At 40.8% G+C, this 27,492-nt stretch overlaps 1 protein-coding gene across 2 annotated transcripts; it reads left to right on the plus strand.

The window, feature by feature from the left end:
- The first annotated feature begins 1,916 nt into the window (after positions 1-1,916).
- On the plus strand, positions 1,917-27,492 carry LOC135504441 (tyrosine-protein kinase HCK-like). 2 transcript variants are annotated; one of them, XM_064923048.1, is made up of 13 exons: positions 1,917-2,014; positions 10,088-10,221; positions 11,996-12,035; positions 12,216-12,312; positions 12,482-12,577; positions 12,666-12,769; positions 12,862-13,011; positions 15,867-16,019; positions 16,169-16,351; positions 16,467-16,543; positions 22,684-22,837; positions 23,160-23,291; positions 23,415-27,492. In XM_064923048.1, the coding sequence occupies exons 2-13, from the start codon at positions 10,099-10,101 to the stop codon at positions 23,615-23,617; spliced, it is 1,512 nt and encodes a 503-aa protein (XP_064779120.1). In that variant the 5' UTR covers positions 1,917-2,014; positions 10,088-10,098; the 3' UTR covers positions 23,618-27,492. The 2 variants fall into 2 exon arrangements, with proteins under 2 accessions (XP_064779120.1, XP_064779119.1); XM_064923047.1 differs by lacking the exon at positions 1,917-2,014 and adding an exon at positions 2,337-2,634.

The following is a 27,492-nucleotide window of genomic DNA, read 5'->3' on the forward strand; positions in this document are numbered from 1 at the left end:
TGCCAGGTAGGAATAGAAATTGTTGCCCTCCTATACCCCAGTAAATCTAGAAAAGGCAAAACACTTTGAAAATTATCTAAAGTACCTTTTTTTCAGATGTTGAAATCAGGTTAATTAATTTTCGGGCTCTGAATAAAAGTTGAAAGTAGGTTTTTTATAGATGTCTGTTTTTTGACCAAATCAATGCCAGTCCAGACTGGACCAAATCTGAACCAAACAAAGACGTCTATGCTTTAGCATCTGCCTCGAATTCCAAAGGTTGCAAATTCTAATCCAACCACTGAAAGTTGTTTTTAGATATTTGTTTTAAACCTATGCCAAACCTTAACCCTTACCTAAACCATTCGGAGTTAATACTTAACCTTAACATTTCGGGGGTTAACGACTCAACTTATCCCGAACTTTAAGAATTCTGAGTTAATAATGCCTAAATGTCATTTTAAACACATCACAATGTGACGTTTAAAATACATGGCTGAATGTCTAATTCGGACCTGAGACTGTGAGAGCTAGTTGTGTAAAACAGGCAGTTGCATTGCCTTTATTAATCCTGATCCCTGTGACTATTTGGCCAGGTCAATGTGTCTATTTAAGCTCTTAATATCAGCTACCCAACGTTATGAGGAGTTATCCTGAGCCTATTTTCAATGGGAATCGATGTGTTAACACAATGGGAAATGCAGAAGTCTTTTTTATTTCGTTATGATCAGCTCGTCAAAAATAGACTGATACACTCTTGAAACCACTGATCTTGACAGTTTAGCACAAGGGGTAAAACTCATGGACAGCAGTTGTGAGAAGCCTCCATTCGATATTGTCCATTTTACTTTGACCTGTGCTGTTTTTAGGACATGACGCTAATTAAGATGTCAGAGCATTTTATATTTGCTTGGAGAAACGTGCATGATATAAAAAGCGTCCTTCTGATTACATTGTCATTCATTTGATCTCCAGCCTGTAGGCTACAGAAAATACCATATTCTATTAGCATAGGGTATATCTGCTACATGATTTATGCTATAATATTTTTTGCTGGAATATTGGTGGAGCGTTGCAGTGATTCTTCTCTCCAGTTCTCTGGAGAACTGTGCTGGGAATGGACAAGCAAAAATATGTTGCACCCCTGCCTTTGAGCGCTCACCTAAAATGTCCATATGCCACTGGTTGAGAGAAATTGAATTATGTGAGATGTTATGTGTTGTTGGAGGTGCGTCTTGGTCAGTTACACTTGAAAATGCGGCCCTAGTCAATCTGCCTATTCCTGCCTAATGTCCGGGCCAATCCACTTTTGTCTACGAAACCGCTTGCATGTGAGGCGCGCATTTTAGAACGGTGTGTTCCTGCAAATTGCATTTTGGAACATTCGCACGTACCACCATGAGCACATTGCTGCCCTAAAACGTGAATAAATAATTGTTTATTAACATTTTAAGTTATACATTCTTATCTGTTCCAAATGCTTTATTAATAATGGTGTATATGCTGTACACCTCCACTACACTACTTTGATGCGCATGGTGGGGATTAAGACGTGAGTATATTCAATGCCCACTGAAAAAATAAGTGGGTATAAAGTGTGTACCTGCGTACACCTTTCACTACACCACTGGCCCCATCTAAAGGAGAAGGGGAAAGGGGGATACCTCGTCAGTTGTACAACTGAATGCATTCAACTGAAATGTGTCTTCCGCATTTAATCTAAGACCCTACTTCTGACTCTCTCTTTCGAGCCGTGGCTCAGAAGAAATTTGTGTTTAATCCTGACATTTGATTAAGGATTAGTTAAAGAGACAGATGATTTGTTTGATGTCCTTGCATGGCCCGATCCGCCCATGCCTCCATGCTCCATGCCCTCGGTGACTGTGGGATGTTGTCTGACTCCAGCGGAGTATGCTGCTCGGGCTAATGTGTCCCCATGCCATTCGTGATCCCATTACAACATATTGCATTTGTACGTTTTTGTTAGATGGGGTATGATTTCAAAGGGGAGGGCTGTTGAAAATTGATACAGAAGGTATGTGCAATTTAGATATTCAACAAAAATAATATCTTACAGCAGGTGCCAAAACAAACTGTAGAAGTTTAGAGGCGCTTTAATAATATTTTTAAGACAACCTTTTCAATTCAAACCACAAAAGAGTTAGGCTAACTACAGTATATTTGAATTTGTTTTCAAGAAATATCATGTTTTTTCTTATTTGTATTTTATGTGCATTTTTTAAGTGTTCATTCTCAGACCATGTCTAGATTTAGTAGGCTACTTTCCGGAAGAGTCTGTAAAAAAACATCCAGCCCGCAAAGATAGCAGTGTCATGATTGATGTAACCTCCTCCCCAGGCTCGAATTAAATGACCCATAGACCAACACATAGACAGGGAGAGAGACCCGGCTGGTGGGGGAGATTATGATAGATGTGACAGAGAGAAAGTTCGTCGTGCACAGTCAGATGTGAGGCACTAACTTCCTCGTATACAACTAGTACGCACCCTTCAGCTCATTCTATCTGAACTTTAATCCCGGGATGGAAGAGCCGATATAAAAGAAAAAGGAGCGTTTTTCTAAAGAATACAAATAATTCAGCGTTGAGGACCAAAGAGCAGAACATACGTGGAATATACAGCTGGTTGGAACGAGGTAACTCCCTCTAATTTGTTATTCTAGACCACGAACCTATACTACAAGGGGAACATATATACTCACTGATATTCATACCATAGGCAATAAGCATTTCTTAAGGAATAAAAGCAGATGACGAACGGATGGATGTTGTCTTATTAAAGCATTTCCCACCTGTGTCATTCAGTCAGTGGCAGTCAGTGCGCTTTAAAGGGTTAACCCTGAATTTAACCATTCGGTATGAATGCCTAAAGGTAAGGTTTTAACCCTATCCCAAACCTTAACGGTGACCTTAACCATTCGGAATGAAAGCCTAAACGTAATGTTTTAACCATATACAAAACCGTAACCCTTAAACCAATGAGTCCTACTATAACGCCAGCGTGTTTGGGACTTCTAACTCCATTTAAAAACCATGTGTTTGAGCTACAGACTTCAAACTATTGGTTTGTAAAACAAGGGCGGATACCGAATCGACCCGGGCATGGTCTTTTATATCGAAATGTCTGTAGATTCTGAATGGTTTAAGATACAGCTATCTATGAAAAGCTGAGACTCTCACGAACATGCACATGTAATCTGTTTTGCTCTAAAATACTCACAATCTATACAGGAGTCGTTAGATCCCTTACATTTTTTTCCAAATTTTGTTACGTTACAGCCTTATTCTAAAATGTACTGAATTTACAAAAAAAACATCAGCAATGTACACACAATACCTCATAATGACAACGCGAAAACAGGTTGATAATTTTGCAAATGTACTAAACATTTAAAACAGAAATACCTTACTTACATAAGTATTCAGACCCTTTGCTATTAGACGTGAAATTAAGCTCAGGTGCATCCTGCTTCCATTGGTCATCCTTGATGTTTCCACAACTTGATTGGAGTCCACCTGTGGTATATTAAATTGATTGGACTTGATTTGGAAAGGCACACACCTGTCTATATAAGGTCCCACAGTTCACAGTGCATGTCAGAACAAAACCAAGCCATGAGGTTCAAGGAATTGTCCTTAGAGGACAGACAGAGGCACAGATCTGGGGAAGGGTACCAAAAATGCCTACAGCAGTGGTTCCCAAACTTTTTATAGTCCCGTACCCCTCCAAACATTCCACGTCCAGCAGCGTACCCCCTCTAGCACCAGGGTCAGCACACTCTCAAATGTTGTTTTTTTTACCATCATTGTAAGCCTGTCACACACACACTATAAGATACATTTATTAAATATAAGAATGAGTGTGAGTTTTTGTCACTTCCCACGAGCCGGGTTGTGACAAAGAGCTCTTATAGGACCAGGGCACAAATGATAATATAATAATAATCAATCATTTTGCTCATTATTTAGCCATCTTACATATTAAACCTTATTTGTTCATCATAAATGGTGAATAACTCACCACAGGTTAATGAGAAGTGTGCTTGAAAGGATGCACATAACTCTGCAATGTTGGGTTGTATTGGAGAGAGTCTCAGTCTTAAATCATTTTCCTCACACAGTCTGTGCCTGTATTTAGTTTTCATGCTAGTGAGGGCCGAGAATTCACATAGGTACGTGGTTGCAAAGGGCATCAGTGTCTTAATAGCGCCATTTGCCAAGGCAGGATACTCTGAGTGCAGCCCCATCCAGAAATCTGGCAGTGGCTTCTGATAAAATTAAATTTTCACAGAACCGCTTGTTGCAATTTCAATTAGGCTCTCTTGCTCAGATATCGGTAAGTGGACTGGAGGCAGGGCATGAAAGGGATTACGAATCCAGTTGTTTGTGTCATCCTTTTCGGGAAAGTACCTGCGTAATTGCGCACACAGCTCAGTCTGGTGCTTCGCTATGTCACAATTCGACATTGTCCGTAAACTTGAGTTAATTTGCACACAAAAAATCAAACAATGATGGAAAGACCTGTGTGTTGTCCTTGTTAAAACTAGCAATCCCGGATCCGGGATCGTAATCATAGCCTCAAACGAATTAGCATAACGCAGCGGACATAAATACCCCTAGCAAGCTTCCACGAACTGCATGTCAATGAAGAGATATGTGAAAAAACACCTTGAGGATTGATTCCAAACAACGTTTGCCATGTTTTCGGTCGATATTATGAAACTTTTCCTATTCATGAAAATCGCAAATGAATATATTCAAACACAAGCTTAGCCTTTTGTTAACCTCTTACATCTATGGGGGCGCTATTTCATTATTGGATTAACCTCTTACACTTATGGTGGCGCTATTTCATTTTTGGAAGAAAAACGTTCCCGTTTTAAACAAGATATTTTGTCACAAAAAGATGCTCGACTATGCATATAATTGCTACTTTAAGCAGCAAATATTTTGTCACAAAAAGATGCATTGACTATGCATGATAATTGACAGCTTTGTCTGAAAGAAAACACTCATAAGAGACGTTTCCAAAACTGCAAAGATATGCATGTCTGTGAGGATTGATTCCAAACAAGTGCGATATTATGTAGTTAATCCCAGAACTGATGCTACAGGCGAAACCAAGATGAAACTTCAAAGCTCTTCAAAGTAAATGAAATGAGCTTTTGTGAAAAGGCTACATTTTTGAGGCTACACAAATTAGATTGTTCTCACATTTTGAAAATCTGAGATGACATGGCTGTGAGAGCAAACGCATTATTTTAATTTTATTTGATTTTCAGAAATCGTTAAGGAATGAGCCTGTCCGATCTATCGTTTCCCCAATTTTGGTGTCTATGCATATAATTGACATTGTGTTTCCAAAACGATATTTGTAGTGGAACTGATATCATTGGAAGATTGACCATAAGAGACTACATTTGCCAGGTGTCCGACTACATTTGCCGGTGTCCGCCCGGTGTCCTCCGTCGAAATTGGTGCGTCATCTTCGGCTGCACGTCTTTTTCCAAGCGATTCAGAGGAGAAAGTAGACATCCACGAACGATATATCAATGAAGAGATATGTGAAAAACACCTTGAGGATTGATTCTAAACAGCGTTTGCCGTGTTTCAGTCGATATTATGGAGTTAATTTGGAAAACAGTTCGCCGTTTTGATGACTGAATTTTCGGGTTTTTTTGGTACCCAAACGGAGCGATTTCTCCTACACAAAGAATCTTTCAGGAAAAACTGAAGATTTGCTATGTAACTGAGAGTCTCCTCATTGAAAACATCCGAAGTTCTTCAAAGGTAAATGATTTTATTTGAATCCTTTTCTGGTTTTTGTGCAAATGTTGCCTGCTAAATGCTACGCTAAATGCTACGCTAGCTATAAATACTCTTACACAAATGTTTGTTTTGCTATGGTTCAAAAGCATATTTTGAAAATCTGAGATGACAGTGTTGTTAAGAAAAGGCTAAGCTTGAGAGCTAGCACATTCATTTCATTTCATTTGCGATTTTCATAAATAGTTAACGTTACGTTATGCTAATGAGCTTGAGGCTATAACTGGATACAGGTTTTTTTCATAGCCAAACGTGAACAAAACGGAGCGATTTGTCCTACACAAATAATATTTTTTGAAAAACTGAACATTTGCTATCTAACTGAGAGTCTCCTCATTGAAAACATCTGAAGTTCTTCAAAGGTAAATGATTTTATTTGAATGGTTTTCTTGTTTTTGTGAATAAGTTGCTGGCTGAATTCTAGGCTTATAGCTATGCTAGCTATCAATACTCTTACACAAATGCTTGTTTAGCTATGGTTGAAAAGCATATTTTGAAAATCTGAGATGACAGTGTTGTTAACAAAAGTCTAAGCTTGAGAGCAAATATATTTATTTCATTTCATTTGCGATTTTCATGAATAGTTAACGTTGCATTATGCTAATGAGCTTGAGGCTATAAATAGGATCCCGGACGCGGGATTGCTCGACGCAAGAAGTTAATCACACTGTCATCTCAGATTTTCAAAATATGCGTTACAGCCAACGCTAGACAAGCATTTGTGTAAGTTTATTATGGCATAATGCTATGCTAGGCTCTGCTGGCAGCAGGCAACATTTTCACAAAAATAAGAAAAGCAACCAAATTAAATCAATTACCTTTGAAGAACTTGTTGTTTTCACTCAGGAGACTCCCAGTTAGATAGCAAATGTTCTTTTTTTCTAAAAATATTATTTTTGAAGGTGAAATAGCTCCCGTTTGTTCATCATGCTTGGCTGAGAAATCGACCCGAAAATGTCTTTGCAGTTTTGGAAACGTCAGTGTTTTCTATCCAAAGCTGTCAATTATATGCATAGTCGAGCATCTTTTCGTGACAAAATATCTTGTTTAAAACGGGAACGTTTCTCATCCAAAAATTAGAATATCGCCCCCTAACACTTCAGAGAAAAGCTCCAACTTCTTAACCATAGCCTCAATTTTGTCCTGCACATTGATTATAGTTGCAGAGAGTCCCTGTAATCATAGTTTCAGATCATTCAGGCAAGACAAAACATCACCCAGATAGGCCAGTCGTGTGACAAACTCGTCATTATGCAGACAAGTGAAAATTATGGTCAGTAAAGAAAGCTTTAAGCTCGCCTCTCAACTTAAAAAAAAAGGCGTCAATACTTTGCCCGTTGATAACCAGTGCACTTCTGTCTGTTGTAAAAGCTTTACATGGTCGCTGCCCATATCATTGCATAATGCAGAAAATACACAAGAGTTCAGGGGCCTTGAGAGGATCTGCAGAGAAGAATGGGAGAAACTCCCCAAATACAGGTGTGCCAAGCTTGTAGCGTCATACCCAAGAAGACTTGAGGCTGTTATCGCTGCCAAAGGTGCTTCAACAAAGTACTGAGTAAAGGGTCTGAATACTTACAGTATGTAAATGTGATACTTCAGTTTTACATTTTTAATACAGTTGCTAACAAACCTGTTTTTGCTTTGTCATTATGGGGTATTGTGTGTAGAAGGATGAGGGGGGGAAAAATAATTTAATACATTTTAGAATAAGGCAGTAACGTAACAAAATGTGGAAAAAGTCAATGGGTCTGAATACTTTTCGAATGCACTGTAGATGCAATGCCTCTTCATGGCATGTAATCTATATTTTGATGGAAACCAGGGGTTTGAACCGGTTCAGGGAACAGAACCGGTTCAAGCCAAGCCCCTTCCATGTCCACCCCTCTCTCTCACTCTCTCCCAATTGTTAAATTTCAATAGCAATAGCACTCTGACCAAAAACATGGACTTACCACCTGCACTGACTCTCTGCACCTTAGCACACACACACACACACACACACACACACACACACACACACACACACACACACACACACACACACACACACACACACACACACACACACACACACACACACACACACACACACACACACACACACACACACACACACATCACAACTGCTGCCACTAGATTCATATTTATTATTGCTAAATACTGCACAGCTTAAACACTTGACCCCCAATCCCTCTTCCCCAAAACATGTGTAAATATTGTACAGTAAATTGTGCATTCTCGTATTATACTTATGCTACAATGTTTATTCTATTCTATTGAACCATTTACTTTAGGTTTGTATTCTAATATTTTATTATTTCTTATTGTTGTTGCATAATCAAGAAGGAACCTGCAAGTGAGAATGTATTTGGATGGTGTACATCTGTATCCCGTACATACATAACTTGAAACTAAACAACTATTACTCATTCCATAACAAGCTTCTCTATCCGTGCTAATTGGTAGAGTAAATTAATGAGCTATTTTGTCAAAACCGTCGATTTCACAGGCTTTTAAAAAAATAAGGAAAAGGAACTATATGAATCGTTAGCTTTTGTTTTTACCGGTCCAGAACACTGCAACGGAACAAAAGAAATAGGGATTCTGTTCAGAATTTCGGTTCTAAGCCCTGATTGGAAAGTAGTAATTGTGGATTTTGTAAAAAGAAAAAAAAAACAGTAAATGGTCACATCACACCCAAAACTTGCTTCCATAAGTTTAACATGTTATGTGTGTGTCTGGTGCCTGGTTCCATGGCATGGCAGTTTGTGAGAGTACTAGCAGAGGAGGTTTAGCAGTGATGTTTTTCACATGGTGTACACTCCCAGTCCCAGCCGCCCTCCGCCTGCCCTGCAACAGATGCAATGATAGTGGTTAGTGCCAGAGGCACACATGGCACAGGGCTCTCACAGCTAACTAGATTTGCATCTGTGGGTAATATGATGGGTTCGAGACAGACAGACAGACAGACAGACAGACAGACAGACAGACAGACAGACAGACAGACAGACAGACAGAGACAGATGGAGGAGGATGGTTGGGGAGTTATTAGGGGCTGATTGGATCAAGTGACGTGGATAGAAAGATCGATGGAGACGATAAGGATGAGGGGGCACTTTCTAAAGAGCAGGGTAGTTCTCTGCGTCTATGGTCTGATCATCACCTCCAGTTAACTTCCTCTGTACAGGAAGTACATGCCATGTGTGTCATGGTTTGATGAGATTAATGGATGATGTGAGTGGTTGATAAGAGGCTGAGGAGGTTTGTAAATGGATGAAAAAGGTTTGGCCAACCACCAGAGACAATTTTTCAAGATACAACTCTTGATGGTTTGGAAGAAGCATCTTCTTCTGAGAACCGGAGAGAGGGGGGGTGTCCTATACCTGTAGCCTGGCATACTGGCATGGAGAAGCATAATATGATGGATTGGAAAAGGTTCAATCACAATAACCATTTAGCCTTAAATAGTTTTGCTGCAAGTTCAACTTAAACTGTTAAAAAGAAACTGACCCTGCTGTGACAAAGAGGAATACAGTTTAAATGGAAAGGTAAGTGAATATTTACAAATGTAATTCTGTTAGGTTAGAGTAAGGGTATCTCTCAGACTGATAAACATCACTTCTTCCCTTCATCTCTCTTTCTCTCTCTCTTTCACGCTGCCACGTCTCAGTTAAAGGCATTCAGTTGTACAACAGACCAGGCATCCCCCTTTCCCTTTCCTTTCCCTTTCATTTTATTACTGCAGCTCATCTGTTTATTTCAACAGAGATTAATAATAAAATGACAGGTCCTATCTCTCCCACACAGACATAGACTCTATTAAATCAAAATAATTACCCCTGTCTAAGTTCTCTCTTGTAAATATTTTACACAGACCATATGACTGGTTGAAGTTGAAAAGAAAAAGCTCTTCATGCCACCAATCACCATTAGCAAATGTTTTAACCTGCTGACCCAAGGGCGGGGCTGCGTGTTTCTAGTTGGGTGTCACACTGGTGATTATAACTGAGCATTTTGTAGCTTTTAAACAGCTGTGTAACAGCACTGTAGGCTTGTATGGGAAATATTACAGTAAACGGTCACCCTCAGAGCATAAGGCAAGTATATCCATACAGTATTTTGTAGTAAACACTTCATAATACATTGACTTAGCACTGCTATGGTGCCATTTTTACACTATCTCCACCTTGCGTTACCAGTCCAAATGTAGTGAACAGACATTGTATTCTGACTGATATTTTTGAAATAACACATGTTTAGGTTCTTCCACTATGGGCTGTGTGGGGTCCAAGGAGCAGCAGGATCCCAGCAGCAAAGGTGTGGTCAATGATGTCTCTCTGAACCAGACTCAGACAACCCACTACGTCAAAGACCCCACCACAGGGACCAAGGCTGTGAGTGAACACCGGGGGGAGGGGGGGGGGGGACAAGATACTGATCTGTAAGTAGGTTTCCTTTGGTGTCTGGGGTGGTCATTACTTCATGTGTGTTAATTGTAAACCCAGCTATCACATCAAGTTCCTTGGAAGTTGTGGGAACAAATGTTTTTGGTTTCACATTGGTTGTGGAAGCAATTGTTTGTAACATGTTGTGTTGCTACCATGCTGTGTTGTCATGTGTTGCTGCCTTGCAATGTTGTTGTCTTAGGTCTCTCTTTATGTAGTGTTGTGTTGTCTCTCTCGTCGTGATGTGTGTTTTGGCCTATAGATATATTTTACTTACGTTTAATTCCAGCCCCCGTCCCCGCGGGAGGCCTTTTGTCTTTTGTTAGGCCGTCATTGTAAATAAGAATTTGTTCTTAACTGACTTGCTTAGTTAAATAAAGGTTGTTTTTTTAATGGAAAAAGAAATGCCATATGAAAATAAGTAAACATTTAGCCTGTCGGGGAATGTTTAAATTTAGTTCGCATGGAGGTTCTGAGAACATTTTACTCTGGTTCTTTGAAAGTCTTCCTGGGAGGCCTTATTAACACTCTGAGAATGAAAATTGTGGGTTATTTGGAGGTTTTTGAATGACTTCCTTAAAACTTCTTTTAATAACTCTGATAGCTTATTTGGGGTAAACTTTCTTGAACTCCAAGCGCAGATAAGACGCATGGAAATTACTTGGGCATTCATCATGCAAACACATTTATTTTTATTGTGACATGGCATCAGTGAGATTCAAACCTATAATCTTCTGTTCTCTATCCATGGAATTAATCCACCAGCGTGGAGCTAGCATGCCATGTTTTTTTAAGCATACAAAGCTGTTAATTTTAGTCTATTCATACAAACCCTATTTCAAAGGGAAAAGCACTCAATAAGATCAGGTTTGGCCAATTAGTGGGCGCGGCCAACACACCTGAACACACTTAACAAAATAGAGGATACAGAGAGTTTTGTTGACGCTGAGAATGGAATGTATATTTCTTGTGGGGTTTTTTTATGGAAAGTTTTCTTAACGTTCTCAGAACAATTTGATAACATGACTTTAAATTGAACCGTTATGCTGAAGTACTGAAATTCCCACAGAAGAATATTATGTTTTGTAACATTCTCTGAACTATTTGAGAACATTCCCAATGTCAAACCGATTAGATAATGTTCCTAGAACATTACCAAAATTGAAATGAAATGTAACCACGTTTAAACTTTTGGGAAATGTTCTGTTAAAGTAATGAAATACTAAGAAGATTTCTGCCAAGTTCCTTAAATGTGCTAAAAATGTTCCAAAGCCAAGCAACTATCCTGCACCAATCCCAGACATTTGTGGGAAGGTTGCATGCAAAATAACTTTAGGACAACCAGGCTCTCTCTAAGCTCCAAGAAACATCTGGTTCTCAGAACATTATGTGCTACAGTAGCAGGGATGTGACTCAGGGCTGTTATTTAGAATGAGGAAGAGGAAGTAGCACAACAAACAAGCGCAGAAATGTGTTTGCGATCATTGAACAGACATTTAGTGACTGAATTGAAATGTCTCTCCTCTATTTCTGTTTTACTTACATTCCTATTTTCTGTCAGTCTATCTCACTCTTGCTTCGTCTGTCATTGACCACACATCTCCTTCTCTGTCTCATTTACTTTCTCCCAACCGTACTATACTACAACAATAATACACTATGTTCCATACTACATTTCTCATGGTTCTCCTTCAAAACTCTTAAGTTCATATTGTCTTTACAGAACAGAACCATCTGCGTTGCCCCTCCAGTCCCCTCTAATGGTGAGTATAACGCAGAAAAGTTGCAGTACTCACATTGCTTACTTGAGTCTGTGATGGAGGAACTATTACTGTATCGCACTGTATTTTGAGCAGCACACTACACACTGTGTGTCTAAAATGGATTACCGTTTGTTGTCATGTAATGAGGCCACACACACTTCTGTTCTCTGCCCCCTCCAGGTACTGAGAGCATTGCCATTGCACTGTATGACTATGAGGGTGTAAATGATGGAGACCTGGACTTCAAGAAGGGAGACAAGCTTAAAATCTTACAGGAGTGAGTGTACCTGATATTTACACACAGACAAGATACATAATTCCCCATACAAAGCAGTGTATAGCTTACCTATACCCACATCTCTCTCTCTCTCTCTCTCTCTCTCTCTCTCTCTCTCTCTCTCTCTCTCTCTCTCTCTCTCTCTCTCTCTCTCTCTCTCTCTCTCTAGATCTGGAGAATGGTGGAGAGCACAGTTAATTAGCACAGGCAAGGAAGGCTACATCCCCAATAACTATGTAGCCATAGACAGACTTGAAACCGAAGAGTAAGTGTTTTATCAGTGCACTGTGTGAATAGTTTATGAGTAGAGCTGCTCAAAGAAATCAGTGTGAAATAAATGTACCATCATCCAGGTGGTTCTATAAAGGAGTGAGCAGGAAAGATGCAGAGAGGCAGCTGCTAGCATCAGCTAACAAAACGGGATCGTTCATGATCCGTGACAGTGAGACCACCAAGGGTGAGCAAGTTAAAAAGCTCTTATACATACACACATACAAACAAACGTGTACACATTTAGCAAGCTAACGCCCTCTCTCCGTCCTACTACAGGCAGCTACTCCTTATCCGTAAGGGACAGTGATTCCCAATCAGGAGACACAGTCAAGCATTACAAGATCCGTACACTGGATAACGGTGGCTTCTACATCTCTCCACGCATCACCTTCAACAACCTGCAGGAACTGGTCAGCCACTATAAAAGTGAGTGCCAACAGCATGGCCAGACCACCATAATACACAGGGATACACCCATAGAGATAGATAGCCCTCTATAGCCCCACAGTGGAGGTGTCATAATGCACATGATACTGAGAAAACCTTGAAGTCAAACAGGGAAATGGTTCCAATCCTTTTTCCACCATAAATGTTTCCCAAAGGGAATTTTACAAACACTTCAAAATAAGGGTTGTTTGTGTAGGCTTACCCCGGTGTGACGTTTTGATAATCATGTAAATCTCTCTCAGACAATGTGACTTTTATCAATGTATTCGGCTCCATTTACTCTCAGATTCAAAATGGCTAATTAGCGTCAAAGAAGACATCATGTAAGACTACAAATCCCTGCAAACTCCTGAACGTCATCTCTAGTTGCCACCTTTGCTTAAAATGCATTGTGTACAAAAATTGCACAAGACAGTTCACAGAATTGTCCATTTAAATACATTTTGACAATTTATTAATTTCTAAATTTAGCTAACATTAGATAGGTAATCCAGAGATTCTTACCTTTGCCCCGATTCGGCACTCTCATCCAGATCATCATGGCATTTGTAGTCTTTTATGATAGCCACATTAGCAGCTAATTAGCATTTCATCTTGGGGGGTAAATACAGGCAAATATATTGGTAAAAATCACCTTGAAGAGTGAGACGGTTATCAAAACTTCACGCCAGGGTAAGCCTACACGAATTACAGCCCTTATTTTAAGTGTTTATAATATCCACTATGGGAAAAATGAATGGTAGAAAAAGGATTGGAACCATTTTCTTTTTTGACCGCTAGGTTATATGGGTATTATGACTCATAATGTGGTACTCTATGGCAATGTCCATGCAAAAATACAACTAGAGTTCTCTATCTATCTCTATGGATTTTTTTTTATTTCACCTTTATTTAACCAGGTAGGCTAGTTGAGAACAAGTTCTCATTTACAACTGCGACCTGGCCAAGATAGAGCGTAGCAGTGTGAACAGACAACAACACAGAGTTACACATGGAGTAAACAATAAACAGGTTAATAACACAGTAGAAAAAAAAGAAAAAAAGAGTCTATATACATTGTGTGCAAAAGGCATGAGGGGGTAGGCGAATAATTACATTATATACCGATGGACTATGTACAGCTGGAGCGATCGTTTAGCTGCTAGCAGATAGCAGATGTTTAAAGTTGGTGAGGGAGATAAAAGTCTCCAACTTCAGCGATTTTTGCAATTCGTTCCAGTCACAGGCAGCAGAGAACTGGAAGGAAAGGCGGCCAAATGAGGTGTTGGCTTTAGGGATGATCAGTGAGATACACCTGCTGGAGCGTGTGCTACGGGTGGGTGTTGCCATCGTGACCAGTGAACAGAGATAAGACGGACCTTTACCTAGCATGGAATTGTAGATGACCTGGAGCCAGTGGGTCTGGCAACGAATATGTAGCGAGGGCCAGCCGACTAGAGCATACAGGTCGCAGTGGTGAGTGGTATAAGGTGCTTTAGTAACAAAACGGATGGCACTGTGATAAACTGCATCCAGTTTGCTGAGTAGAGTATTGGAAGCTATTTTGTAGATGACATCGCCGAAGTCGAGGATCGGTAGGATAGTCAGTTTTACTAAGGTAAGTTTGACGGCGTGAGTGAAGGAGGGTTTGTTGCGGAAGAGAAAGCAGACTCTAGATTTGATTTTAGATTGGAGATGTTTGATATGAGTCTGGAAGGAGAGTTTACAGTCTAGCCAGACACCTAGATGTTTATAGAGGTCCACATATTCTAGGTCGGAACCATCCAGGGTGGTGATGCTAATCGGGCGTGTGGGTGCAGGCAGCGAATGGTTGAAAAGCATGCATTTGGTTTTACTAGCGTTTAAGAGCAGTTGGAGGCCACGGAAGGAGTGTTGTATGGCATTGAAACTCGTTTGGAGGTTAGAAAGCACAGTGTCCAAGGAAGGGCCAGAAGTATACAGAATGGTGTCGTCTGCATAGAGGTGGATCAGGGAATCGCCCGCAGCAAGAGCAACATCATTGATATATACAGAGAAAAAAGTCAGCCCGAGAATTGAACCCTGTGGCACCCCCATAGAGACTGCCAGAGGACCGGACAACATGCCCTCTGATTTCACACACTGAACTCTGTCTGCAAAGTAGTTGGTGAACCAGGCAAGGCAGTCATTAGAAAAACCGAGGCTATTGAGTCTGCCGATAAGAATATGGTGATTGACAGAGCTGAAAGCCTTGGCCAGGTCGATGAAGACGGCTGCACAGTACTGTCTTTTATCGATGGCAGTTATGATATCCTTTAGTACCTTGAGCGTGGCTGAGGTGCACCCGTGACCGCCTCGGAAACCAGATTGCACAGCGGAGAAGGTACGGTGGGATTCGAGATGGTCAGTGATCTGTTTGTTGACTTGGATTTCGAAGACCTTAGATAGGCAGGGTAGGATGGATATAGGTCTGTAACAGTTTGGGTCCAGGGTGTCTCCCCCTTTGAAGAGGGGGATGACTGCGGCAGCTTTCCAATCCTTGGGGATCTCAGACGATATGAAAGAGAGGTGTGCAGGCTGGTTATAGGGATTGCGACAATGGCGGCGGATAGTTTCAGAAATAGAGGGTCCAGATTGTCAAGCCAGCAGTCACTGTTACTAAAACGGATGGTGACAGAGGTAAACAGCCCCCTCTGCTGGCTGCCTGTTCTGAATATGGGCACATGGTCTATATGGCCTCCAGCAGTGTCTACTTTCTATGTGTTTATTAATGTGTGTTATGTACAGTTAAAAAATACATTCAGTTAATGTCCTGTTTGATTCAGAGCTTTGTGTGTGGATGTCTTACTCTCATTGGATCTGTTTGCTTCCTATAGAGCAGGGAGATGGTCTGTGCCAGGCCTTGACCAGCCCCTGTCTCAGTCCCAAGCCCCAGAAGCCCTGGGAGAAGGATGCCTGGGAGATCCCTCGGGAGTCCCTCAAACTTGATAGGAAGCTCGGGGCTGGCCAGTTCGGAGAGGTCTGGATGGGTGAGTTACTCAAACATTCTGAGAAGGTTATGCTTGGACCATTACTGGGAGATCAGAATAGGTTTATATGTATTCTGAAAACATCTTGCTTTTTGCGAGCTGTGAACTGAGCATGGCTAATGTGGTTGTCTTTGTGTCTTTTATTGTAGCTACATACAACAAGCACACCAAGGTGGCAGTGAAGACCATGAAGCCTGGCACCATGTCGGTAGAGGCTTTCCTGGACGAGGCAAACCTGATGAAGGCCCTGCAGCACGACAAGCTGGTCCGTCTGAACGCTGTGGTTACCAAAGAGGAACCCATCTACATCATCACAGAGTTCATGGAAAAGGGTATGAACACTACAGTTTGACATTTTGTACAAATTTACATTACCGTACAGTACATTTCCTGTCAGTGTATTTCTGTCATTGAATTCTGTTTGTGTGTATGTGTGTGCGTGTTTAGGCAGTTTGCTGGACTTCTTGAAGAGTGATGAGGGCAACCGTGTGCAGCTCCCCAAACTCATTGACTTCAGTGCACAGGTGAGATTCAGCTTCTGTATCTCACAGTTTTTTTTTCAATCACTGGTGCAATTTTCGGTACATTTTTACAACTCTAAACACACAACAACAAAAACATTCACAAAGTGACTTGGTCACTGTACTAAATCACTCTTTCAATTTGGACAGATAATCAATCTACTGTAACTATCTGCTTTTCAAAATGAAATATTCAATTAACTATAAGATTTTCTTGTCTGCTGTCAAATTTGATATTTTTACCTCAAATGTATCATTTTACATCAACTTATGTTGGAAGGTAAAACCAAATAATTTATGGGGGTGGCTGTAAAAACATAATCATTCTTTATCAGTGCTACAATGTACTGCTGAAATACCTGGGTTGTGTACAGGATCGGGGAGTAACATATGACATGTAATCTGTTATATGTAACTGATTACAAAAAAGTCCAGATCAATTAGCCCATGTCAGCTAATGTTTTTTAGCTTGGCTTTTTAGCTGATAGATTTTGTAGTAATGTCCGAGTCACTCAAATATCACATGAATACACATTAGACATGACAAAATTTATAGAATTGTAAGAACATTTGCTATAAAACTGCAACATTTTCTCTGTGCCCTAATGAAAAGTGTAGAATTGCAGGAAACAAGCTTTAAACCTGATAGATGTTCTCTAGACCAACAAGAGGGGTCTCGGCCAACAAGAGGGGTGTGAACAGTTTGTGTCATGAACAGTGCTTGTGCCCACAGAAATAGTGTGGCATGTGCGTGAGCAGGGGTGGTGTGGCTGAGCGGGATATTCCCAATACCGCCTACGGGCGGTACAGATATCACTTAGGCATATTATTGATATTTACATATCAATTATATGAATCCCACTGCTACTCTCTCAATTATTTGCGCCTTACGGATTGTGCTTGTTGTGAATGGCCTTTCACAAATGTGTAGGTGTATTTAACCTCAATAATGGTTGAATTGAAGAAGTGTAGGCTAAGCTGCCTATCAGTCATTGTTTATGCGACCTGTGGACAGGCTGTGTAAAATGTGGTCTTGCCACAGCTGCATAGTAGTGCGGATCCCTGCCATGCAATAAAAGTGGAACTGTGCTCCAAACTGTCAAAAATCTCATTTGTGACGATAAAAAAACAGGTCACACTTTATTTGGATAATCCAGATTCTTCATCTGTAGATGCTCTGCAGAGGGTCATACTATCAACAAACTGTAGATAAGCAACTGCTTGCTAATGTTACAGTAAAAGCCAATGTATGGTCATTCTGGCATCTGCATTGGCCTTACAGCATTTACTGCGATGAGGCCTCTGCAGAAGTCAGGGCATTCATACTTCTTGCGCTTCGCGAAGCAGAGCAGAGCTGTCATCAAGGGAAATAGTTTGTGTGTATACAGGATGCGCTGCCCTCACCTACCGTCAGCCAAGGCTGAAAGGGATACTTCGGAATGTTGGCATTGAGGCCCTTTATCTACTTCCCCAGAGTCAGATGAAATTGTGGATACCATTTGTATGTCTCTGTGTCTAGTATGAAGGAAGTCAGAGGTAGCATGCTAGTAGACACCCATAGACATTAACACGTAGTAAAGGGGATCTTGTACAATGTTGCATGGTGCAGAAATGGCATACAACACCGTGCTACATTTTTACAGTAGCCAACTGTTTTACAATACCCTATTTGTGATGATGTGTCCTATGTATTTACTGTATAAGGATAATGGAACTGTAAGTCTGACATGTTTCTCAACGTGCTCACAACCCGTCTTTGGATACTAATTATTTATTAAATGTTCCTATCTACTATTCTTTCTACTCAGCACTTCAAAAATGTTTATATTGCATTTACTGCTTTGGATAAAATGGTAGTTAAAATAACTAAATGGTGAGCCTATCACTATCTGATGTTTTGGTGACTAAACAGAATTTCACAGAACATTTTCTTTTTCATGAATGACTCAGGGGGGGGGGGGAGGATGTGTGAAACCCCAAAGAAGGCACAATGAAAAGGTTTTGGACATAATATAGGGGGCTTGTCAGTGTACTTAAGAGTTTAGATAATATACCATGTCTGAAAAATGCGCCATAACAATTGATAAAAACCGTAAACAATATATTCCACTCATTATCTGGATTTCATTGATATACTGTAAATTGATGAGTTTGGTCAAGCTGAGAGAGAAAGGTTATGCTGTATCAGTTGCCAAGTCACATGGCGGGTGGCGCAGTGGTTAAGGGTGCTGTACCAGTGCAGTGCCAGCTGTGCCACCAGAGACTCTGGGTTCACGCCCAGGCTCTGTTGGAAACAGGGTAAAAAAAAATATTTATAAAAGAAAAGAAAAGGTGATCTTGAACAACAATGCTGCATGGGGTAGAAATGGCCTACACACACCGTGCTACACAAATACCTTTTTACTGTCTTGCAATACCCCCAGAATTATTATTTCTGCTCATTTGTTCTACTTATGTACTCTGTAAGGATAATGAAACTGTGAGATTGACATATTTCTCACATCCTACCATTAGATACAACAATTTGGTTGAAAAAACAAATAGTTAAAGTAATAGCTGAATACTGTATGGAAAAGTATATTTACCATCCGCTATTCCTTCTATTCAACACTTCAAAAACAACCGTTTGAAAAATTTAGATGAAAGGTTAGTTGAAATGGCTAAATGGTGAGTGTATTGGTGACTAAACAAAATGTTATCATGGTATTTCACGTAAAACCAAAATGTGTTCAACACAAATGGATGCACAATCAAAGGTTCTGAACATAAGACAGCATTATAAGTGTTATCAGTTTAGAGTTTTGTACTTAAGAGTTTTGAAAATGTATGGTTTTAATATTCTCCAAGTCTTCTACAGCAGTTCTTTTGCAGAAGGGAAAATGAGATACAAAAACAGTGGGACTAATCCCATAACAAAACAAAGGGAGAATGCTTTGGTCTCGTTATGTCCATTTACCGACATCATCAAGCCACTCATTTGTGGTCTCGTGCCGATCCTGCCTTTGTTCTGTGGCCCATGTTTTTCCTATTGTGGGTAGCCTTTCAATATTCAAATCTGTCTTTAGCTTGGCAGAAGGTGTGTGGCAGCACATGTTTGTAATTCAAATTCTTTATGCCAATGTTTGCCGTTGAACAATTGTTTGCTTTGAATATTTTAAGAATATGATTTACTATGATTATTGACACATTGTATTACAAGGAATAGATGGACACAGTTCAAAATATCAGTTTGAACCTGATCATACAGTATTTGCATTTTTACAACTGTTGCTGCAGATATACAGAGGCAATTATAGGGGGCATAATTTTTTTTTAAATCAAATAAAAAGAGGACCTTAGAGAAGTCAAACGTATAAATGTATGCTTATCTGTGATTAGGTATGTTTATGCCATCTGTTGTATGTAGATTGTAGGTGAGAGGTTTGAAAAATTAGGAAAATATCAAAATGGAATGGAGAGAGAGAAAGACTAAAAGAGAAAGGGAACAGGAAGACATTGTTGGATCAGTCAGTTCAGATTTAAATCTACCATGACAGATTTGGTTATGTTTGTTATATTATTAAGCTGAGATTGGTACACAGATTAGGTTTATCAAGTTCTATAACAGCATATGTCAGTCAATGTGTGTCTATTTACGTGTGTGTGTGTGTGTGTCTATTTACGTGTGTGTGTCTATTTACGTGTGTGTGTGTGTGTGTGTCTATTTACGTGTGTGTGTGTGTGTGTGTTTCTATTTACGTGTGTGTGTGTGTGTGTCTATTTACGTGTGTGTGTGTGTGTGTGTGTGTGTGTGTGTGTGTGTGTGTGTGTGTGTGTGTGTGTGTGTGTGTGTGTGTGTGTGTGTGTGTCTATTTACGTGTGTGTGTCTATTTACGTGTGTGTGTGTGTGTGTGTCTATTTACGTGTGTGTGTGTGTGTGTCTATTTACGTGTGTGTGTGTGTGTCTATTTACGTGTGTGTGTGTCTATTTACGTGTGTGTGTGTGTGTGTGTGTGTGTGTGTGTGTCTGTGTGTGTGTGTGTGTGTCTATTTACGTGTGTGTGTGTGTGTGTCTATTTACGTGTGTGTGTGTGTGTGTGTCTATTTACGTGTGTGTGTGTGTGTCTATTTACGTGTGTGTGTGTGTGTGTGTGTCTATTTACGTGTGTGTGTGTGTGTGTGTGTGTGTGTGTGTGTGTGTGCGTGTGCGTGTGTGTGTGTGTGTGGTGACAAATAAAGCCTGTTGGTAGTTGTAATTGTAAAGGGAACCCAGATGATCCCAGTATGTTGGGAAGGAAATATTGTCCCAGTTAAGTAGGTATTGGAGTAATCAGTGCTTGTAAATAACATCATTGGCTAATTGAAAGTCAATCATCTTGATATCATTGTTTTTATGACTGCTTATTTTATCATCCTATAGGTGATCCTAAGGGGTAGGCAAAATCCTGTCTCGTAAGGGGAGGCTACTTACTTTGCAGCTTGAGATAAATAAAAAAATGAGACGTGAAAACAGCAGATACAGTGCATTCGGAAAGTATTCAGACCCCTCGACTTTTTCCACATTTTGTTACGTTACATCCTTATTCTAAAATGGAGGGGGGGATCCTTCATCAATCTACACACAATAACCCATAATGACAAAGCAAAAACAGTTATAACTTTTTTTTTTAATCAAAAATAATAATTATAAAAAATATACATTTACATAAGTATTCATAACCTTTACTCAGTACTTTCTTGAAGCACCTTTGGCAGTGATTACAACATCGAGTCTTCTTGGGTATGACGCTACAAGCTTGGCACACCTGTATTTGGGGAGTTTCTCCAATTCTCCTTGCAGATCCCATCAAGCACTGTCAGGTTGGATGGGGAGCGTTGCTGCACAGCTATTTTCAGGTCTCTCCAGAGATGTTCGATCGGGTTCAAGTCCGGGCTGGGCCACTCAAGGACATTCAGGGACTTGTCCCGAATCCACTCCTGCGTTGTCTTGGCTGTGTGCTTCGGGTCATTGTCCTGTGGGAAGGTGAACCTTCGCTCCAGTCCGAGGTCCTGAGCGCACCAGAGCAGGTTTTCATTAAGGATCTCTCTGTACTTTGCTCCATTCATCTTTCCCTCGATCCTGACTAGTCTCCCAGTCCCTGCCGCTGAAAACATCCTCACAGCATGATGCTGCCACCACCATGCATCACCGTAGGGATGGTGCCAGGTTTCCTCCAGACGTCACACTTGGCATACAGGCCAAAGAGTTCAATCTTGGTTTCATCTGACCAGAGAATCTTGTTTCTCAAGGTCTAAGAGTTCTTTAGATGCCTTTTGGCAAACTCTAATCAGGCTGTCATGTGCATTTTAGTAAGGAGTGTCTTCCGTCTGGCCACTCTACCATAAAGCCTAATTGGTGGAGTGCTGCAGACAAGGTTGTCCTTTTGTAATGTTCTCCCATCTCCACAGAGGAACTGCTCTATCAGAGTGACCATTGTCTTCTTGGTCACCTCCCTGACCAAGGCCCTTTTCCCCCGATTGCTCAGTTTGGCCGGGCGGCCAGCTCTAGGAAGAATCTTGGTGGTTCCAAACTTCTTCCAGAAATGTTTGGGTACCCTTACCCAGATCTGTGCATCGATACAATTCTGTCTGCGAGCTCTACGGACAATTTCTTCGACCTCATGGCATAGTTTTTGCTCAGACTTGATTTGACATGCTCTGACAACTGTGGGACCTTATACTGTACAGACAGATGTGTGCCTTTCCAAATCATGTCCAATCAATTCAATTTACCACAGGTGGACTCCAGGTTGTAGAAACATCTCATGGATGACCGATGGAAACAGGATGCACTTGAGCTTAATTTTGAGACTCATAGCAAAGGGTCTGAATACTTATGTAAATAAGGTATTTCTGTTTTTTATTTGTAATAAATAAAAACAAATGTGGAAAATTTAGAAAAAACAGTTTTCTCGCTTTAGCATTATGTGGTATTGTGTGTAGATTGATGAGGAACATTTTTTATTTCATCCATTTTAGAATAAGCCTGTAACGTAACAAAATGTGGAAAAAGGGGTCTGAATACTTTCATTATGATCCTTTGCCAAGTGAACAAACACAGAATTATGCTTGGAGTGCCCCCTTTTCTATTGTCTTCTGACATCTAACCATGTCTTTGTCCGTAGATTGCAGAAGGAATGGCCTTCATCGAGCAGAGGAACTATATTCACAGAGACCTGCGAGCCGCCAACATCCTGGTCTCGAAGGCTCTGGTGTGCAAGATTGCTGACTTTGGCCTCGCCCGAATCATCGAGGACAATGAGTACACAGCCAGGGAAGGTAAGCATTATCCCCTTGGGGAACATGTCTGTGCCATATAATGGTTCATTAATAACTGTAACATAACAGCTGATTTAGCAAATATTAGGACAGTCGTAGTAGAGAAAGGGAGCTTTTAGATGTGGGTGTGGTTTGGAATTCGAATTTGAGAGAGGGAAGTCAGGGAACAATGAAGATATATATATCATTGTGTCAGAGTGAGTTCTGTGGGACTGAATAAATAACAGAGTTTGAATAGAAAAAGACAAGCTGTATTATTTGTCAGTGACAGCAGGGTGCAGCAGAAGGTAGAGTAAGTAAGCCTACTATTGTACCCTAAAAGGAGCAAAGTTCCCCATCAAATGGACGGCCCCAGAGGCAATCAACTTTGGCTCCTTCACCATCAAATCAGATGTCTGGTCCTTTGGCATCCTACTGACCGAGATCATCAGCTATGGACGCACACCATATCCAGGTCAGGACCTGAATGATAACATGTACTCTACTGTACTTGTACTGTATATTAATTGAATGATGAATTAAATGAATCTTTGTCCCCCCTGTAATGATGTGTTTCTGTGCTGGCTCTATCATCTAGGTATGACAAACCCAGAAGTGATTCGGTCTCTGGAGAGCGGCTACCGCATGCAGCGCACCGACAGCTGTCCGCAGGAGCTCTATGACATCATGTTGGAGTGCTGGAAGAACAAGCCCGAGGACCGGCCCACCTTTGAGTATCTGCAGAGTGTCCTGGAGGATTTCTACACTGCAACAGAGAGCCAGTACCAGCAACAGCCATGATCCAGAATGATTCAGGCAGATACATAACCTACTCTCTCATACTCTTATACAAATGTACATGTGTACAGACAAACCTACAGATATGAACATGTCTCAGATGGTTCCTTATGAAATATGGCATTTACTGTAACTTAGTGAAGTATGACCTAACACATTTATTACAGTGATTCATGAAATGGCTGAGTGTAAGGCGTTTTCAACATTTGTATTTATTTATATTTCATTTGCATATCGTGGTGGGTGACTTTACCTTCCCTTCCCTTCCCCTTTGTAGTTAGCTCTGCCAGTCCTGTTTGTTTGTTTGTTTGTTGTATGAATTAACTGTGCTCTAACTATGTATTTCATTTTGCTTTGCATACACGCCCAGAAAATGCACAAAATGAGAAATAAAAAATACTTGTAAATGTCCTATGTATATGCCCAGGGCATACAGTATACCAATGAATCACTATAATTCACTGAACAAGCACTGGAGTACAACAGTATCATCTTTTAATTTACAAAACACGTTTTGTCTATTTGGTAAGGTGATTAATTTATTCAAGCCAAGAGTACCTGTCCATTCTCTATACTGAATGCACAATATATACACAAACGTATGTGGACACCCCTTCAAATTAGTGGATTTGGCTATTTCAGCCACACCCGTTGCTTACCGGTGTATAAATCGAGCGTGCAGTCATGCAATCTCCCTAGACAGACATTGGCAGTAAAATGGCCTTACTGAAGAGCTCAGTGAATTTCAACTTGGCACCGTCATAGTCAGTTGGTCAAATGTCTGCCCTGCTAGATCTGCCCCAGTCAACTGTAAGTGTTGTTATTGTGAAGTGGAAACGTCTAGGAGCAACAACAGCTCAGCCGCAAAGTGGTAGGCCACACAAGCTCACAGAACAGGACCGGTGAGTGCTGAAGCACGTAGCCCGTAAAAATCTGTTGCAAAATGTAGTTCTGTCCTTGAGCTGTTTTTGTCTATTAATCTTCTGTATTACTTCATGTTCAGTGTGGACCCCTGAAATAGTAGCTGCGGCTTTCAAAACAGCTAATAAGGTTCTTAATAAAATACCAAATATTCTATACCGAGTTCCAAACTGCCTCTGGAAGCAATGTCAGCACAGTAACTGTTCGTCGGGAGCTTCATGAAATGGCTTTCCATGGCTGAGCATAGTGCCAACTGTAAAGTTTGGTGGAGGAGGAATAGTGGTCTGGGGCTGTTTTTCAAGGTTCGGGCTAGGCCCCGTAGTTCCAGTGAAGGGAAATCATAATGCTACAGCATAGAATGACATTCTGGATGATTCTGTGCTTCCAACTTTGTCGCAACAATTTGGGGAAGGCCCTTTCCTGTTTCAGCATGACAATATCTCCCGTGCACAAAGCAAGGTCCATACAGAAATGGTGTGTTGAGATCGGTGTGGAAGAACTTGACTGGCCTTCACAGAGCCCTGATCTCAACCCCATCGAACACCTTTGGGATGAATCAGTGCCCAACCTCACTAATGCTCTTGTGGCTGAATGGAAGCAAGTCCCCTCAGCTATGTTCTAACATCTAGTGGAAAGCCTTCCCAGAAGAGTGGAGGCTGTTATAGCAGCACATGGGGGGAACAACTCCATATTAATGTGTTTGGGACGAGATGTTCGACGAGCAGGTGTCCACATATTTTTGGTCATGTCGAGTATATACGGTGCCTTCGGAAAGTATTCAGACCCCTTGAATTTTTCCACATTTTGTTACATTACAGCCTTATTCTAAAATGTATTAAATAAATACTAAAATTCTCAGCAATCTACACACAATACCCCGTAATGACAAAGCAAAAACAGGTCTTTAGAAAACAAAAATACATTTCTTACATAAGTATTAAGATCCTTTGCTTTGAGACTCGAAATTGAGCTCAGGTGCGTCCTGTTTCCATTGATCATCCTTGAGATGTTTCTACAACTTGATTGGAGCCCGCCTGTGGTAAATTCAATCGATTGGACATGATTTGGAAAGGCACACACACCTTTCTATATACGGTCCCACAGTTGACAGTGCATGTCAGATCAAAAACCAAGCCATGAGGTTAAAGGAATTGTCCGTAGCGCTCCAAGACAGGATTGTGTTGAGGCACAGATCTGGGGATGGGTACAAAAAAATGTTCTTCGGCATTGAAAGTCCCCAAGAACACAATGGCCTCCATCATTCTAAAATGGAACAAGTTTAGAACCACCAAGACTCTTCCTACAGCTGGACACACGGCCAAATTGAGCAATTGGGGGAGAAGGGCCTGATGGTCACTCTGACAGAGCTCTGGTGTTCCTCTGAGGAGATGGGAGAACCTTCCAGAAGGACACCCATCTCTGCAGGACACCACCAATCAGGCCTTTATGGTAGAGAAGCCAGACTGAAGCCACTCCTCAGTAAAAGGATGTCACGCCCTGACCTTAGAGAGACGTTTTATTTCTCTATTTGTTTAGGTCAGGGTGTGATTTGGGTGGGCATTCTATATTTTCTATTTTTGGCCGATTGTGGTTCCCAATCAGAGTCAGCTGTCTATCGTTGTCTCTGATTGGGAATCATACTTAGGCAGCCTTTTTCCCACCTAATGTTGTGGGTAATTATTTATTTTCTGTGTGCGCTTGTGTGCACCACTGTTGCGTCACATTCGGTTTCTGTTTACCTGTTTTTTTGTGAAGGTTTCACTTTATAAAAGGTTTCACTTGATTAAAGATGTGGAATTACATGCACGCTGCACCTTGGCTCATCTATGACAGAGAGTTAGAAGACAGTGAACATGACAAAGGAACATGACAGCCCGCTCGGAGTTTGCCAAAAGTCACCAAAAGACTCTCAGACCATGAGAAACAAGATTCTCTGGTCTGATGAAACCAAGATTGAACTCTTAGGCCTGAATGTCCAGTGTCACGTCTGGAGGAAACCTGGCACCATCCCTAAGGTGAAGCATGGTGGTGGCAACATCATGCTGTGGGTATGTTCTTCAGTGGCAGGGACTGGGAGATTAGTCAGGATCGAGGGAAAGATGAACAGAGCAAAGTACAGAGAGATACTTGATGAAAATCTGCACAGAGCACTCAGAACCTCAGACTGGGGCGTAGGTTCACCTTACAACAGGACAATGACCCTAAGCACACAGCCAAGACAATGCAGGAGTGGCTTCAGGACAAGTCTCTGAATGTCCTTGAGTGGCCCAGCCAGAGCCCGGACTTGAACCCGATCGAACATCTCTTGAGACCTGCAAATAGCTGTGCAGCAACGCTCCCCATTCAACCTGACAGAGCATGAGAGGATTTGCATAGAATAATGGAAGAAATACCCCAAATACAGGTGTTCCAAGCTTGTAGCGTCATACCCAAGAAGACTTGATGCTGTCATCGCTGCCAAAGGTGCTTCAACAAAGTACTGAGTAAAGGGTCTGAATAATTATGTAAATGTCATTTCAGATTTTTTGTATTTTTAAATGAGCAAAAAGGGAGGGAAAAACAATTTAATACATGTTAGAGTAAGGCTGTAACATTACAAAATATAGAAAAAGTCAATGGGTCAGAATACTTTCCGAAGGCACTGTATAGGCTACACAAGGTAATAATGTGAGATATTGTGAGGGACAATGTGACATTTTTAGACAACGTGATTTTGTTATTTGCTTTGTTTTTTAACGTTTTTATGTAGGCCACTGTTATCATTTGTCTAACGTGGCTGAATAATTTGTGCATTAAGGTAGATGCCAAAACAATTGACTGCACAGACATTCAATGCTGGATAGGGGACGTTTTCATATGAACAATGTTTTTTTTTAAACAAAATGCTTTTTGATATTTTGTTATAGATGCTTGTAAGTGCAATAAAATAAATGTTGTTTAATATATCTCAAAATGGA

This window comes from Oncorhynchus masou, chromosome 18 (genome assembly GCF_036934945.1).
Source record: "Oncorhynchus masou masou isolate Uvic2021 chromosome 18, UVic_Omas_1.1, whole genome shotgun sequence".
Classification (NCBI taxonomy): Eukaryota; Metazoa; Chordata; class Actinopteri; order Salmoniformes; family Salmonidae; genus Oncorhynchus; species Oncorhynchus masou.

Bases quoted from the DNA above. Each gene is read 5' to 3' on its own strand.
- LOC135504441 (XM_064923048.1), top strand. From the start codon at position 10,099: ATGGGCTGTGTGGGGTCCAAGGAGCAGCAGGATCCCAGCAGCAAAGGT. The intron at 12,578-12,665 runs GTAAGTGTTTTA...ACCATCATCCAG, and splicing joins GACAGACTTGAAACCGAAGA to GTGGTTCTATAAAGGAGTGA. The intron at 16,352-16,466 runs GTATGAACACTA...GTGCGTGTTTAG, and splicing joins CACAGAGTTCATGGAAAAGG to GCAGTTTGCTGGACTTCTTG.